This window comes from Marmota flaviventris, chromosome 3 (assembly GCF_047511675.1).
Source record: "Marmota flaviventris isolate mMarFla1 chromosome 3, mMarFla1.hap1, whole genome shotgun sequence".
NCBI classification, from domain to species: domain Eukaryota; kingdom Metazoa; phylum Chordata; class Mammalia; order Rodentia; family Sciuridae; genus Marmota; species Marmota flaviventris.
In genome coordinates, this window is record NC_092500.1 from 83,269,527 (window position 1) to 83,287,076 (window position 17,550).

General features: G+C 37.2%; 1 protein-coding gene across 1 annotated transcript; it reads left to right on the top strand.

The window, feature by feature from the left end:
- The first annotated feature begins 7,121 nt into the window (after nt 1–7,121).
- Nucleotides 7,122–14,097, top strand: Mansc4 (MANSC domain containing 4). The gene is made up of 3 exons (XM_027934213.2): nt 7,122–7,350; nt 10,534–10,668; nt 13,421–14,097. The coding sequence occupies exons 1-3, from the start codon at nt 7,122–7,124 to the stop codon at nt 14,095–14,097; spliced, it is 1,041 nt and encodes a 346-aa protein (XP_027790014.1).
- The last annotated feature ends 3,453 nt before the right edge of the window (nt 14,098–17,550 follow it).

The following is a 17,550-nucleotide window of genomic DNA, read 5'->3' on the forward strand; positions in this document are numbered from 1 at the left end:
AAAATAGGTAACCTGAAATAGCCTGATGTTAACTAGTCAGCATTATTTTTTCCTGGTATTCTGCTTTACGGAGTAACTTTGAAGTGACTGATCTGCTTTGGTTTTTGCTTCTGCTTTCTTCAGGCCCTTCTGTCTATAAAACCAGCTTCCTTTGCTCCCACCATGGGAACACTTATTCTAATTTATAGTATGAAATGTTGCTGGATTCTAGAATTGAAAATCAAGCCTATTAAGATATTTATATTGTTGTACTGTTCTTTGAACATATGTTAAATAAAATTTTCAGGAGACCTTTGGTTTGGATTGAGCTCCTGCACTAGTTCAAACCAAAATGCACAAACTCATGCTGAAGTTCCACCTCACCAAGTCCAAACTAAGTTCCTTAGCTGATCTCAGTAGAGTTCTCCATCTCAGGAGAGAGAAGAGACCAATCTCCAAAGAAGCCAACTGTAGCTGACATAATGAGGAAGTACCCCTGCTTTCACCTTTACAAGAAAAGTAACTGAGTTACCTATCTATTTTGTGTTCTCTGATTCTGCTTTCCTTGGTCCTTTTCTGACCATGAAACAAACCTCCTTTGCTTGGCTAATACAGAACACTCATTGTATTTTATTGATCAGGGTGTTGCCTTGTTCTAGAATTGAAAATAAAATCCAGTTAATATATTTAAATTTGTTGTATTTTTTTTTTTTTGTCTTTAGACAAAATACAGAAGGAGGGGTAAAGATTATAAGAGAGAAATTTGTGTTCACATATTTATCTTATGAAAAAAAGTCTTCAAAACCTCCCCAGACCAAGATTTCAGAACCAAATGTCCTCAACTTAGAATATGTATTTGGATTTTTTTTTCAGGGTACTGGGGCTTGAAGCCAGGGGTGCTCTACCTCTGAGCTACATCCCCAACCCTTTTTTACTTTATTTATTTATTTATTTTTGGTACCAGGGATTAAACTCTGGGGCATTGGACCACTGAGCCACATCCCCAGCCCTGTTTTGTATTTTATTTAAGACAGGGTCTCACTGAGTTTCTTAGTGCCTTGCTTTTGCTGAGGCTGGCTTTGAACTCTCAATCCTCCTGCCTCAGCCTCCGGAGCTGCTGAGATTATAGGCATGTGCCACCACGTCCAGCTATTTTTTTATTTTGAGTCAGGGTCTGGCTAAGTTGCTGAGACTGGTCTCAACTTTAGATCCTCTTACCTCAGTCTCCTGAATCTCTGGGATTACAGGTGTGTGCCACTGCACCCAGCAGTATTTTTTAAAAATTAATTCTGTATGTGTGTGTGTGGGGGGGAGTGCTGGGGTTCAAACCCTGGTCCTCAGGCAGCATTCATTTTACTGCTGAGCTACATCCCCAGCCCACATTTATTTGTCAAACTATAAACTTCAGCTTTCTTTTTGAGTAACAAGTTGTTAAATAACATCTTCTTCATAGATAAAATTCCCCTACTTCAAACTGAAGATGCATCCTACTATGCCAATAAGCATTTTATGTGGGGAAGGGGAAGAAGGGTTAAAAACCAGAGAGAAAAAAAAGTCATCCTGGTAAAACATGAAATTCTTTCAATATACTACCTCTGTGCTTCTGAATGAGTAATTTAGCTGCTTCATGGCAAGGTGTTATCATCGTTTATTTTTTGTACACCAGGAATAAGGGACTGGAAAAATTCTAGTAGATTCTGGCTTCTTTGGTAAAAACAGAAGAACCAAATATGGATCTAGGACTTGTTTTGTTAGGTTTCTTTCTCGGGTCTATTGAACACTTCCCCTTGTTTCACCTGGCCTGGAAATCATTACTGATAAAACTCCATTGTCACACTGGCCTCACACTTCCATTCTCATTGAGATAGCAGTGAGACATCCTCAGTACGGTGGGGTTTTGCGGTGAGCGCCAGGTAAGTGACCGAGGATTTAGCAGAGTCTTTGGGAAGGTAAAGTGCAACATCCACTATTCAGCATTAGGTGGGGGTCTTTGGCTGGTAGACCCTGTATCAAAGGGACTTGGACTTGGGATGGATTTGTGCCTCATTCAAAGACAATGCAGGATGCAGTGAGTCAGCCCCAAGAATGAGCTCTTAGACTCTCCTCTGACTCTTTAGAATCTTTCACGAATAGATGCTTTTGTTTCCCAGCTGTCATAGATATGCCTCAGACTGGTATTTTCTTGCCTTTTTAAGCAGACTGAAAAATCACACTCAATGAATGATGCGCATTCAAGCACAGTAATATTATCAGGGCTAGATCAGGTTGGACAGGGAATCTGGGGTGTTAGTCTGACAACACTGGACACTGATCCTGCAAGCCTTTTGGTCCCCAACATGACAATAACATCATTTAGGACTGGAAGCATCTTATATCAATCATTTCAACAAACCACATAATACGTTTTCTGCTAATCTAGAATTGTGAAACCTTTATTTTAAAAAGACCTAAAATATCATTTCTAAACTTTATAAAATATTTTTATATAACTAGAGGTATAATTATATAGGTCAGTTATTGACTGATCATTGAACAATAAAGACTGGCCTTTGTTGAAACTATAATTCATTTCAAATACTTTTCATCACTGTGTTTTATAAAAGACCAAAGTAATGATCAAACACAGGCAGTTTATTTAAGAATTTGAGGAGAATATGCCTTTTAATTTAGTCATAGTATTGCTTTTAGTAATAGAAAATTGGAAACCAACACAATGTATAATAATAATAGTAGCTAAGATTTACTGAGTGTTTATTATGTGCCAGGCACTGTTGTTAAGTGATCTTTGTGGATTACAATACCATTTGGAGGATATTTTATAGCTGAGAAAGCTGTGGTGCAGAGTAACTTTTGGTGTGGATAAAGAATGAGGGGCTGGGATATGGCTCAGTGGTAGAGTGCTTGCCTAGCATGTTGAAGATTCTGGGTTTGATTCCCAGCACTACAAAAATAAAATAAAATAAAAAACAAAAATAACAAAAAAGGTAAAGTGGTAGCACATGATTGTAATCCCAGTTGCTTGTGAGGCCAAGGCAGGAGGACTCCAAGTTTGAGGTCAGCTTGGGCAACTTAGTGAGACCCTGTCTGAAAATAAAAATTGAAACATCTGGGGATATAGCACAGAATTAGAACATCCTTGGGTTCAATCTCCAGCACAAGAAAAAACAAAAGGAAAGAACGAAAAGAAATGTCATATAACCATTATAACTTCAATGTAGATCATTCTTTAAAGGCACTAAAAAACATAATTTTACAATAGATTTTTTTTTTAAAAAAATTAGTAGTTGATAGACCTTTATTTTATTTATTTGTATGTGGTGCTAAGAATCGAACCCAGTGCCTCACACATGCCAGGCAAGTGTGCTACCACTAAGCCCCAGCCCGAGCCTACTACATTATATGTTCTGTAGGCCAGGCATGGTGGCACACACCTTTAATCCCAGTGACTCAGGAGGCTAAGGTAGTAGGTTCTCAAGTTTGAGGCTAGCTAGGCAACTTAGTGAGAAACTATCTCAAATTTAAAAAATAAAGGTGATAAGAATGTGGCTCAGTGGTAGAACACTAGCCTAGTATGTGAGTCTCTGGGCTCAATTCCCAGTACCATTAAAAAAAATCTGCAATTTAATTTATATAAAATTATTTTATGTAAAACTACACATATATGTATATTATGTATTTATATACATATATGATTTTAATAGATATGTCCAGAAAGATGTTTATCAAGATGTTAAGATAACAAGATATTTAAAGGTTTTTATTTCTTTTCACATGTTTCTATATGGCTTGAATTCTTAAAGTGACTATGCATCAATTTAGTAAAAGCCAAAACAATTAAAGAAAAATTAATGACATATTTTTATTTCTCAGGATTCATCTTTAAATACTTTTTTTTTTTTTTTTTTTGGTGGTGCTGGGGATTGAACCCAGGGCCTTGTACATGCTAGGCCAGCACTCAAACAACTGAACTATATCCCCAACCCCTTAAATACAATTTAATGAAATAAAAATGTTAAATAAATAACATAATTCAAAACTTTAAGGGTGAAATATTTACTGTTTTTCAAATGTCTTTTGAATATAGCAAATACATGCTTTTTACTTCACTACTAAAAAATCAATCAGGGATTGAATTCAAGGGTGCTTTAACCACTGAGCCACATCTCCAGTCCTTTTTATTTTTATTTTGAGGCAGGGTCTGGCTAAGTTTCTGAGGCTGGCTTCAAACATGTAATCCTCCTACCTCAGCCTCTGAGCTGCTAGGATTACAGACCTGTGTCACTGTACCCCCCTCATCTCTGTTTTTTGTTGGTGTTTTTGTTTTTAGTGGTTTTTTTTTTTTTTTTTTTTTTTTGTCCCTCCAGTGTTCCTAGAATAATTTTCTTTCTTTTTTTTTTTTTAAACAGGCAAAATGGAAATGTCCTTCTTTCATGGAAACATGGGGTGATTTAGATAAGATGAAGGAAGTACATGTTCTTAAAATGACTCTACTTAATTCAAAGTGAGCATCCTCCTATAAACTTCCATTTATTTCAGTCATCTAGATCAGTGTTTTCTAAACATCATAGGAAATCAACTGGGGCACTTCTAAAAACAAAAATCCTGGTCCCCATACCAGAGCAACTGAATCATTCTGTTGGCAGAAATTAAGTGCTTTCTGAGATATGAATCTAATTTCCCAGCCCCTCTCAAGAGCATCCTATTGGAAATAATTATAATGTATCACCGCATTGTAATAGTGTAATTGTTCTGGACAATTGATAAGATTTGTAATAAAAGCTATATACCAATTTGATTCAAAGTTGCAGTTGCTCCCTAGTTTCTGCAATTTTGTCCCACATAAACAAGTTTTGAGAGTATTGTGGACTGTCCCCCCATCCTAGTCTCTGCAGTCCAGTTTCTATCTTTCCTTTTCAGAATACTTAGCCTGAAGAAGTTACTCACTCCCAGACTTAATATTTATGCAAACACACACACACACACACACACACACACACACACACACACACACAATGTGTTTTTAAAAATAAAAATCTTGTTTTGGCATTGGAACTTGTAAATCCTTTAATATGAAACTTTGATCTTTGTTCAAATGTCATTTGCCAGCTTTAACAATTGTGGATTGTTCCATTAGCCCTGCAGGGAACAAGAGAACTTTAAGGAATTATATATCAAACACAAAAGACTGCATTTAATGTAACTAAAAGATTTGGAGGTCACAAAGTTAGAAAGTAGAGTTTCCAGTTATGTCCTGAGGCAGTTCTTAATAGAAATAACTATGGAATTTCATGAAAAACAGAGAGTGATTTTTTTTGTTACTCATTTGTCCCTTGCTTTGCCATTAGAAAATCTATTTTCCCTCTCCCCTAAGAACGGGTGGAACAATCTGTTAGCAGGTAAGCAACTGAAACTTTCTTTCTGTAAGAAGTTATTAGAATAAGATAGTTATTTTTAGTGTATTTCATGTGGCTTATGCAAAGTTAGGAGTTAATATGTGATATCATTTTTCCTCCAAATCAAGTCAAATTAAAGTTATTCAGTCTTAAATGTTTTCTTCTTCATTTCCCCCATTAATATATGTTTCTAAAAAGTTAAAGTTATAAGTAGGCTATCTATAATTAGAAAACACATGGAGAGATGAAAATTTGAATAATGTTAACATTTTGGGGTCAAGTAGGTTAATGAGGTAAATAAGTTATTGCGCAAAAAGGTCTGACAGAAACACAGATCAAAGATCAGGAAGATTAGTTTCACCTTTTCCTTTTTAAAGTAGCATTACTTCATGCCAGAAGCACTGCTTTATATAAAAATGGAAAGAAGAAAGCAGCAATTTCTTGATTTAAACTAATTTGTTAGCTTGGACATGATTAGTTATCATGATTGAGATAAAGAACCCACAACTATCATATAACCAGGAAGCCATTGTTCACTGCAGTCTCAAATGTTTGGACACTGCAGTTGAAGTATTTCTGTTACTATTTAGATATTTAAAACCATTGAAATGTGTATTCTACAGCAACTACTTTGTTTCAGAGATGCTATGCCTTTCTGTATGTACTTCATAAAGCTGTCATCCATTTAATAATTTGCAAATGTGAACATCAGAAAACAAAAAAGAGAACAGTGATTCTCTTCTTAAACCTCTTCACAATTTTTACCATAAATTACAATTATTCTTGGTTGGATACTATACACTTCAAAGGGTGTTGTATTCCATGTACATTATGAACACTTTCTAATGGCTGAATCTTTAGAAGAAATCTTATTGTCCTTTTTTTTTTTTTAATGGAGAGCATTTTTTTTTTAACCTTTATTTCACTTATTTATTTTTTTGTGGTGCTGAGGATCGAACCCAGGGTCTTGCACATGTGAGGCGAGCGCTCTACTCTGAGCCACAACCCCAACCCCTTATGACTGCACTTTACAAAAAAATTACTGAGCTCAAAGAGGGTCCAGGATCTATGTTCAATGGTCTTACAATTATTCCAAAATAAAAATTTTATTTTAATATTTTATTTACTTTCAAGGATTTTTAGGTAAAAAACAAACAAAACAACTTAGACAATGTACAAACTGTTTTTCTAGTGGACACCAGATTTAAATTCAAAGAAATAAATAGCTGATTAAAAAAAATCCAAGGTCACAAGTTCCTTAAAAGCCATAAAGAAGACCTCACAAAATAATGTCTTATTTCCGGTGAAACAGATCTTTCCTTTATCTGATTTTGAGCTACTGAATTATTGTTTTCCTCAGAAAGACTTGACTAGGATTTCCACTTGTCTTTATATTTATTTAGTAAAAGGTGTCTGTGGCTCTTTGCTTTCAGAGAATGAAGAAAAGCAGAGGAGAGAACCTACGTCTTCAAGTGGCAAAGGGACAGAAGATTGGAATAGCCTGAAAAGAGTTTGGAAAGAACTCCCATAAATCCCAAGTTCACCTGGGGCTCAGGTGGGAAGAAACAAAAGAAAACACCAATGTGCAAAGGACAGCCTCCTTTTTCTACAAAATGACTCTCCAGAAAGGTCCCAAGGATGCTTACCCTTACTCAGAGCCCAGAAGATTTAGAGCTTAAACCCTAAGGGTCAGTTTTAAACTCTGTCCGGAAATCAGACTTTCTCCGAGTCTCTCTTCACAGCAAAGAAATGCATGTGGCAGTGGTAGCAGCCGAGGTGATACTGCTCCTAAGCATGGGATGGACATCAGACTCTCTCTGCTCACCCACTGTTTTTTACAGAAACTGCTGGATCCGCCGCTTCCCAGGTCTTCAAATTGTTTTGGAAGAGTCTCAGAAGCTGGGAGCCCAGTTCTTGAAATATTATTCTGAGAGCACTGGCCAGAAGTGCAGTAGGAGCTGCTGTCTTAGGAAAGATGGTGAGTATTAATAAAACACTTGAGCAAAATAGGAGGGAATGCCCAAGAATGAAGACCTAAGTCAGGAGTCTTAGGCAAAAGGCCAGTGAAGAGGTAAAAAGGACCAGAGAAGATTCTGCGGGATGAGAGATGGGGGAGACAGAGAACCTGAGAGCAAGCTAGCAGAAAGAAAGAGAGCTACCAGACTGGCTTTGCAGGATGAGCCAGAGCAGGCTCAATTTACAAATCTAGTAAGGTCCCAGAATGCTATAGAATATAAAAGAAACAAAATCCTCTTTTCTTCAAAAAAGTGCTAAGTGAAAATATTTCCACCAGGATTAGTATTTTTATAGCCCAAAATGTAACATATATGATTTCAAAAATGTTCACATTAATTTCCTTTTCAAAATGCCTTTTGGTGATAGTAGTACCATAGCAGATTTCTGAAATGGGCTTGCTTGGATTGACAAATGTGGGATATATTGAATACAGAATTTAGATCATGTTTTGAAATATTTTGTTAAATATCAAATAATAACAATCATACTTTCCAAATTTTCTAATGGATTTTTTCTCTGTGATATGGAATCTGGGTGTAAACATCATGGCTATGATATGATTCAGGCTTTCAATCAGGAAAGCATTTCATTGTTGCAGAATTTTAAGTTGCAATTGCCTAAAGATTTCTTTCATTTATTTTTCATTTCCTCCATGATTTAAAACCTACTTGGAAAGAAACAACAAAAGCAACACAGTACTAAAATAATTCCCTTCATTGTTTCACTTTTTTTTTTTTTCTTTTTCTTTTTCAGTACTGGGGATGTAGCGTAGGGCTTCTTGCAAACTAGACACACACTACACTGAGCTGCGTACCTTTCATTTCACACTTTTTTTTTTTTTAACCATGATTCGGTACCCTCACCAATCCCACTGACCCAATTATGCCTGTAAGATGTCTGAAATGAAACTTGGAGCTAATTGGAGAGTATTATCAGATCATCAAGGAACAGCAATGTGGGCAAATGTCACAGGCCAAGTCCTCAAAAGCTGATCAGGCACAGCCAGCTTGGCAGCACATGCCTATAAGCCCAATAACCTGGGAAGCTGAGACAGCTGGATCAAAAGTTCAAGTCCAGCTTGGGCAATTTAATGAGATCCTGTCTCAAAACTAAAAATTCAAACAAAGATGTTGCTCCATGGTAGAATACCCCTGGGTCAATCCCCTGAAGCACAAAAGAAAAAGGAAAAATGTTAATAAGGCACAAAGAAAACAATTAATTTAATAAAGGGGAGTTCTTTTAAAAATGACAGTTGATCCAAATTTCTACCTTCCAGATGCTTCTAACTCTCATAAGCCACCACTGAGGGGAAGTGGGGGACAGGAGGGGCTGTACATTTTCTGAAATTTCCCAAGGCATGAATGCCCAAGGCCTGTGGCCCCTGTATTATCAGGACTATTGTAGATCTAGGACAATTCCACAATCCTAGAGCCTCTGTAGCTTCCACATTGTGGCTTTCTTCCTTCAGAACAGGAAAGGGCAGGAAGGCATATCCCAGATTTTAGCTAGAAGCCAGAAATTTCAACTGCCACAATCATGCTCAGAAATGGGACTCTGAAATGTACACCTGGAGTATTAAAAAAAATCTTTAAAAACTGTTCTCTACAGCATAAACTACTTTCTTGTTAGAAATTTAAATGTCTTAAATTTGAATTTTTTAATACCTTTCCCTTAAAACTTTACCTCACAGTCCTTAGAGATTTTACTTATAATCTGTAATGTATTAGCAATGTATTATTCATTAACTTTTGTCCTATTCTTTCTTCTTCTGGAAAAATAAAGGATGCAGAAAGCTGAGGGTGTCCCAGAAGTAATGGTGGAGATGCCGCTCCTTATAGTTAACCTTACACAGAAGTGATACAGCTTCTACCAGCAGCGATTCCACAGCTAAGACGTGCTCTGGGGTCTGGTAACCATAAACTGCCCCTCTCTAGTCTAATTTTATTAAATAATTTGATACCTCTTGGCCAACGAATTTTTCACATGGTTATGACTACACTGGAACAAAAGCAAAATCTGTTGCATTTTAGGGAAGATAGATAATCTGACTGAAGATTTGCATCCAACAAATCTGACTTCAGGTTTTCCAGAAAATAGCACATTTTTGAGGAACAAATTTGATTAGAAAAGGGGAAACAGCATGAGCAAGTGATGTGCTTCATCACTACAATCTGTGTGCCAATGCTGCTGCATATCCACGGCCTGCCACTCTAATTGACACTGATTAGGCTTTTCCTTGGATGTAATTTTTTTGCACACAGGGCTAGTGCACACCTGTAGTCAGGGTCACTTGGCCTGCTGCTTTTCCATCATTTGGCTTCTCCCAGTAATATCATTATTCTTTTGCCCTTCCTGTTACTCCCTCTTCTTAGGTTACAGAATTTTTTCCTTTATTTTCCTATTTCTCTCTCTGGTGGGCCTCAGCATCTTAGCATTCTGTGAGGTCATTGCACCCAGAAACCAATATAAGTCCCCAGAGATTTTTGTAGCCAATTAAATTTTTCATGAATACAAAATACTGAGACTAGAAAATAATGATTCTTGACATCCAACTGGAATGGAATGTGTGAAAGATTACTTAGAGAAAATTAAGGGATGTTTTCCTTTCAAAAGGCATTTTTTTAATATTCATAAATGCCATTACAGTAATTCATAATGTTCTGTGAAATGTGTGAACATAAACTAGGTATGGTGGCACACACCTGTAAACCTAGGGATTCCGGAGGCTAAAGCAGGAGGATCACAAGTTCAAAGCCAAGCCTCAGCTCTACTATCATGTATAATGAATTAGAACAAATTAAAACATTTGTAAAAATATTCTACCACCTGTTTTTGTAAATAAAGTTCTCTCAGACCAGAACCCCAAAAAGAAAAAAGTCAGCCTCAGCAACTTAGTGAGGCCCTAAGCAACTCAGCAAGACTTCTAAAATAAAAAATAAAAAGAAATAAAAAGGGCTAGGGGTGTGGCTCAATGTTAAGTTCCCCTGAGTTCAATCTCTAGTACATTAAAAAAAAAAGTCTGAATACAGTTCTGCAATATAGTGTTAATCTAGTATTTCTGAAAGAAATGTAAGTTATTCAGAGATCATCAAACTGATGGAAATCAAGACCTTCTACAGATGTACTTTGTCTCTTTCCTTTTCAGTTTCCTGTAATTTGGCTGTCTTCTTCTATGATCCTATTCATGACAATGTCAACTGCCTACATATTCACTGCCCAACCTTGGAGAGCTGCATATTAGAGCCCGGGACCAGTGCCATTTTGTACAACATAACAGATGGTAATGATGATATATTTCAGAACTTTTGAAGAATGTTGGTAATACTCTAGTAGAAGCATATATCCTGGCAATAGCTCTGTGTTACGTCCCTAAATCATTATTTTCCAGTGAACTCTGCCTGGAAATGGTTTGGATATTCAGGGCAGAAAACTGGAAGGAAATTCCCTTTAGTTTGGCACATTCAACAGGGATGAATTCATTCCAGACAATCACAAGTCATATGCAATTGAACAAAAGCTAAAGCATTGTATTTCATGTATTTCAAGAACTTGCAACAAGAGCCAAATTAGGCATTTCTACTATAGTGTCAAAGGGTGATGCTAAGAAATAAAGAAAATAATAAATGGCAGCTTTGAGGTTTGTAGACACTGAATACAAGGATTCTGAAGAAAATGTTTTGTCATCAAAATACAAAGGGGGTATTTGTATTCATTGAAAACGTAATGCTCCAGGCTGGCTGGGTTCAACATTGTAGAAAACTGTGGCCATATCTTTGCCTTCAAGTTCCTTATAATCTTGTTGATGTGACAAGTCTTCCAATTAGTGTAAAAGATATAACTAAGTACAAAAATATTTGATACTGCCTCATTACAAAGGCTCCAAGAAGGGCAGACTAATGAGAGCTATTTTATTCAGCAGGTGGTGGTGGGGAGTCCTTGGAAAAGGCCAGGAGGAAGCAAAATGAGTTCTGTATCACATCATAGGAAAGTAAGAAAACTGGAGTAGTTACTGTATGGTGACATTTGAAGTTGTAGTGAAAATATGGCTATCTAGAGAGGGTGGGGTCAGTTAGCCAAAGGGCTATGGACAGAGTAGTGTTTTGGAAGGGATTTTTCAGAAATAGGGAATTGATAAAGACATTTAATGAGGAAACAACATAATTAAAATGGTAAGTCTGATGACCTTAGTCTAGGAAAATTACATGCAGGGCACAAGGCAGAAAGTCCAGTCCCAAGTGTGAAGCTAGCCTTAGCAACTTAGCAAGATCCTGTCTCAAAATAAAAAATAAAAGGGACTGGTGATATATACCTCCCCAGTACTGGAGGGGGGAAAAAAAGAAAAAAAGAAGAGAAAGAAAATTTGGTCAGAGAGGCATAAGATCTGGGCAAGGTAATTATAGTTGCCATAGAAAGGAGGGATGATTACCAGAATATTGGAATTTCTTTGGAAACAGAGTGAACTGGACTTATCTTTTTGCCTTTCTTTCTTTCTTTTTCTTCACATTTTCTCCCTTCCTTTCTCTTTCTTGTACCTGGGATTAAATCCAGGGACACTTTCACTCTACCACTAAGCTATATCTCCAGCAATTTTTATTTTTTTATTGTGAGATATGGTCTCACTAAGTTGCCCAGGCCAGCCTCAAACTTGCTATCATAGGCATGTGACACTGTGTCTAGCCTTAGTTACCTTCTGAATGAAGGAAATGAAGGAGTCAGAAATCACTCCAGTGCAGACTCCAGTTTGGGGAATGGAAGAATAATAATGCCACTGACTGAGACAAGGAGGCAGATGTAATGATGTCAGCTTTGGGCTTATTCAGTTAAGTCGACACAAGGTGTGCAGGTGGAAGACATTGGAGAGACAAGGCCAGAACTCAAGAAAGAGGAAAAAATTGGTGATATAGATTCCAGTGTCATCAATGTTGTGGTGGCAGATGGGGACAATTTTCTTGTGTGTGGGGGGAGGGAGGGTGATAAAAAAGCAGTCAAGGGGTAGCAGAACTTAAGGCCAAGGACTGAGAATGTAGAAACTATACAGCCAGTTAGGAACAAGAAGAGAGCAAAACAGTAAAATTGAGAAGCAGGGAGCCTGGGGCAAATGTGAAGGGGTCTGGAGTCTAGCGAGAAGAATTTCAAGAGGATCCTCAGCATTATTGAGGACCAGAGAGCAGCCAAAGCAATGAGATGCAAGTAACCAAGAAATTATAAATGAAAGCCAGGCACGGTAGTGCACACGTATAATCCCAGCTACTCAGGAGGGTGAGACAGGAGGACTGCAAGCTCAAGGCCAGCCTGGCCAACTTAGTGAGAAGGTTCTCATTAAGTTGTTCTCAAAACAAAAATATAAAAAGGGCTGAAGATAGAGCTCAGTGGTAATGTGCCCCTGGGTTCTATCTCTAGGACCAAAAAAACAAGAGAAACATTATTTTGACAGAATAGTGAGGAATGTTAAGAAGACTACAGAAGCAAAACAAAGAAGGAGATGGATGTTGGCATGATTTCAGAGAGAGAAACAGACAGACAGACCCACCATGTAGTCTCTTAACAGAGACCATCAGAAAGCTATTGAGCTTTTTTCTTCCTCTCTAAAGAAGCAGAGGATTTGAGCATGCCGGAAGTCAGAGGAAAAGGAGTTAGTATACAAAAGAGGAAATACTAAAAGCAGGACCCTCAAGGATTGGAAAGGGATGAGATTTGAGGCTTTACTCTTGATTTTGAATTATGATCCTATTTTATCAATTTATTTTAAAAATGTTCTATCATAGCTCACAGGGTTACTGTTTCTGCAGCTTTCTACTAACACTATTATTGTGCAAAACCTTCTTGGGTGTAGCTGAATTTGTCCATAGCAGAAAATGTCCTGGAAGTTAAGATAAATTCAAATGAAGCTAGTATATTGCTAAGCTTTTTAGGAGTTTGCAATGGTTGAACTTAGCTTAGTTCACTAATTCATCGTGGCAAAACCCAACAGTTTTCTCCAATTTGTGGTTAAGGTTTTCTCTTTGAATTAATGTATTTTATTTATCTTTCAGGTATGGATCCAGATTTGCTGGTTTTTGAGCAATCACCTCCCACATATCTAAACACCCGTTCTTCATCTGATAGGTGGGATAGACTAAGGATTCTAAAAGCTATGAATTTAGATAATAAACAACAAACTACCACGATAAACCGTATGTTGCCATCAACAGAGGCTCCATCATCAGCCCCACATCAAGATTTGGTTGTAAACACAAACAGTACCGGTTATTCCAAGGAATTAACAACAGATCTTTGGGCAAGGTTCATTTCCCTGAATGACTCCATTACCACCAAGGTAAATATGGTGTCACCAAGCACTGACTTAATCAGTGATCCAGACAATCAGACTGTTTCTCCTTTCTTTGTGCCCATCGACACAAAGCTTTCTCTTATGCCTATTCCATCCCGACTCAACAGTAGCAAGCAATTACTAAATAAAACCAAGGGGTACAACAGCAGAAACCAGACATCTGAAAATGAAGAAGAGACACTTAATGGGGCACCTGTGACTTCAAAGACCTGGCTGGCTTCTGTGGCCTTATGCACCTCTGTCCTCTTTCTTTGCTGTTGTATGGTCATCCTGGCAACCAGATGCTGTCGAAAGCAACAGGGCCAGTATAAACCAGGACAGCAAAAGTCAGGATCCAAGCAAAGTAAAAAATATAATATGCTAAAAGACAACTCTTAAAAGATGTTGTGAGATTGTAAGCTTTAAAGGTAATAATTTTCAGTTTTCTGTAAGACAAGGGAAGTTTGATTAAAAAATATAATTATACAGGATGGTCACTCCTATTTCTAAAAAGGAAAATGTTTAGTAAACATAACTGCTTTCTTGATTATTTTCAATTTTTGAGTAGTGGTCCCTCTGCCACAGTTCCAAAAGTCTGACTCCTAGAGTTGTTATTTAGTACCATGTAGGAGATAAAGTTCTCAGTGGTTTAGGGATATGAACTAACTGGATCCTTGAAACTCTGTTAGATGAACTATTATTAACTGTCATTGTTGCCCAATATTATGCTATTATTATACTATTACTATTGTATCTTACAGCTAAGGAAGCTTAGGTGAAGAGAGAGTGAGCATTTTGGCTAAAGTCACATAGCTAGTAAGTATCAGGGTCAGGACTTAGTTAAAACATAGGCAGTCTAATTCAAAAGCCCATGCTCAGAATCACCAATAGACTAAGAACCTATTTTTTCCAATTAACATGGAAAAAAAGGACACCAAGAAGAAAATACCATCAGATTTATCTCAAAGTTGAGGTCAAATTACTGTCACATGTGGTAATAAAATCATTTAGTGGCTTAACCAAAACACACTATTATTGTTATTAATCCACAAGCAAATACTTCCTTCTTTTATGTTTAATTGATTGATCCTTCTCAATCCTAATCCTAATTTTATTTTCTAAAGCTGAGATATCTTTCAGTAAGTATGGTTCTGAGCTCCTTTATTCTGTTGAACAAAATTTGGGAGTTTTATTTTATATCCTTTGCTTGTATACATTGTTTTCCTAGGTATATGAGAGCACTTGCCTAGTATGTGCAAAGACCTAGGTTCAATCCACACACACACACACACACACACACACATTAAACAAAAGGACCAAAGAAAAACAACAAAACCGTTGTTTTTCCCAGGTGGAAATACTATTTCTAGGTATTTCAGCTCTGTCTAAATGTCAAACCAGATTTATCCCTACTTCTAAACACTAAATTTTTCAAATTTAGTTTTTTTTTTGGTATCAGGGATTGAACCACTGAACCACATCCTCAGCCCTTTTTGTGATTTATTTAGACACAGGTCTCACTGAGTTGCTCAGGGCCTAAGTTGCTGAGGCTGGCTTTGAACTGGTGATCCTCCTGCCTCAGCCTCCCAAGCCACTGGGATTACAGGTGTGTACCACACCACACCAAGCTACACTCAGATTCTTAAATACAGAATACTGTAATTCAAGTCTCTAATGATCTTAATCTTCAGGCCCTTCATCTTAATCCTGAAAGATAGTCAATAAGCATAAAGGATAAGAGAACATCCTATTACAAGATTAATAAAATACTACTCTTTTCTCAGGTGTTAAAATAGACTGTCCAATGGCTTAAAAGATGTTTCTTTCTCCAGCATTGTTAATCAGTGAAAAAGAGAATGAATATTTCTTTTAATAAAAAAAAGTATACAAAATCTCTTGTCAGTGGAATATCAACTACAAATAGAAATCTGATTTTTGTGTGTGTGTGTGTGTGTGTGCGTGTGAGGCCTGGGGATTGAACCCAGGGCCTTGTGCATGCAAGGCAAGCACTCTACCAACTAAGCCACATCCTCAGCCCCAGAAATCTGATTTTTAAATGTAATCAATTTACCTGAACTTGCTAATGATTCATAATATTAGATATCATCATAATATTAAGCAAAGAAAGAATGTGTTATTTCCTAACACATTAAGAGGGCACCCCCATTTCACTGGTAAAGGGAATATCAAAATTTAAATTACCATACAATTATATTTATGGTTTTTTTCCTTTAATGTAGTACTGGCATCAAACTCAGGGCCTCACACATGCTGGACAATCACACAACTGCTGAATTACACCCTCAATTATATTCATTCTTTTAAAAAATAACTTTAAGTATGTATAAATTGCTTAGGTCTTTCAACAAACTTCAGCTCCTAAGGGGAAAATTTTTTTCTTTTCCTCTTTGGAGTTTCTCAGAATTTTACTTATTTCTTGAAGTTGATAGTTTCATAGAAATGGCCATAATTTAAAAAGAACATATTTGCAATTGTAAGGAAACCAACATATTCCAGCCCTTCTTCAGGCCCTATTTTTGCCCTTCAGATAAACTGAGTAAACTTGGACTGGACAGGCAACCTAGAGATCAGTCAGAAATGAAGCAAAAATAACTGGGGCTAGAAACTATATCCATACTAGAAGCCAAAAGGACCAAAGAAAACTTCAGAGTAAGATTTAAAATTTTATTAAGAAACAATAAAAAATCTGAGGGCCCAGTCAGTAACTAAGGCTAAGGTTGTTAAGCCCACTTAGGAAGTAACCATGGAATCTTCTTAACAATATAACTCACCAGACTTTTTAAAGAAAAAAAAAAAGTCTGTAACTGTTCAATTTTATGAAATACCAAAACTGCCCCAGCCTCCCAAGTAGCTGGGATTATAGCCTTGCACTACCATACTTGGGTTGGAATGAAAACAGGCAAAGAAAAAACAAAAACCCACAATTCAGAAAGCAGATTTGATCTACTTCTTAGTTGCCTAAGTGTTCAAGTAACTTCTGAATGATACAACAGAATTTGAGGTAAGAAATGACTGCACTATCAATATACCCTAGAGTCCCTATCTTAAGGATGAATATGATAATGTTCATAGTATATATTGTATCAATTAACAGATTTTAAAGGACAAGGAGGTAATTAATGACAAAAAACCCACTTCATTACTGCTAAAATTATAATGATGGCAACAAGTTTTGAGATACTGTTGCAGTACTAGGGATTGAGTCCAGAGACATTCCATCACTGGGCTCCAGCTCCAGCCCTTTTTTAGTTTTTTGAGACAGGATTTTGCTAAGTTGCTTAGGGCCTCACCACATTGTCCAAGCTGGCCTCAAACTAGCAATCCTCCTGCTTAGCCTCCCCAGTTGCTGGGATTACAGGTGTGTGCCACCATACCCAGTTTAGGCAGTTGAACTTGTCAATGGCTATGACCCTCAGCCTCAAGTCAGTTACTTGGAATTGGCAAACTACAAAAGTTGAGAGGACACAGCCCCCTACAAGGCTGTCTGTTTTAGTCAGCTTTTTCACTGCTATGACTAAAAGGTCCTAACCAGAACAACTGTAGAGGAAAAATTTATTTGGGGGATCACGGTTTCAGAGGCCTTAGTCCATAGAAGGCTGGCTCTATTCCTCAAGGCTAGAGGTGAGGCTGAATATCATGGTGGGTGAGTGTGGCAGAGGGAAGCAGCTTACATCATGATCAGGAAGCACAGAGAGATAGAAATACATACCCTCAAACCACATCCCAATTCTCACATCCTTCAGTCCCACCCTCAATTTAAATTTTCACTCAGTTAATCCCTATCAGGTGATTAATTCACTGATTGGGTTAAGACTCTCATAACCCAATCAT

Bases quoted from the DNA above. Each gene is read 5' to 3' on its own strand.
- Mansc4 (XM_027934213.2), top strand. From the start codon at position 7,122: ATGCATGTGGCAGTGGTAGCAGCCGAGGTGATACTGCTCCTAAGCATG. The intron at 7,351-10,533 runs GTGAGTATTAAT...TTTCCTTTTCAG, and splicing joins CTGCTGTCTTAGGAAAGATG to TTTCCTGTAATTTGGCTGTC. The intron at 10,669-13,420 runs GTAATGATGATA...TTTATCTTTCAG, and splicing joins TTTGTACAACATAACAGATG to GTATGGATCCAGATTTGCTG.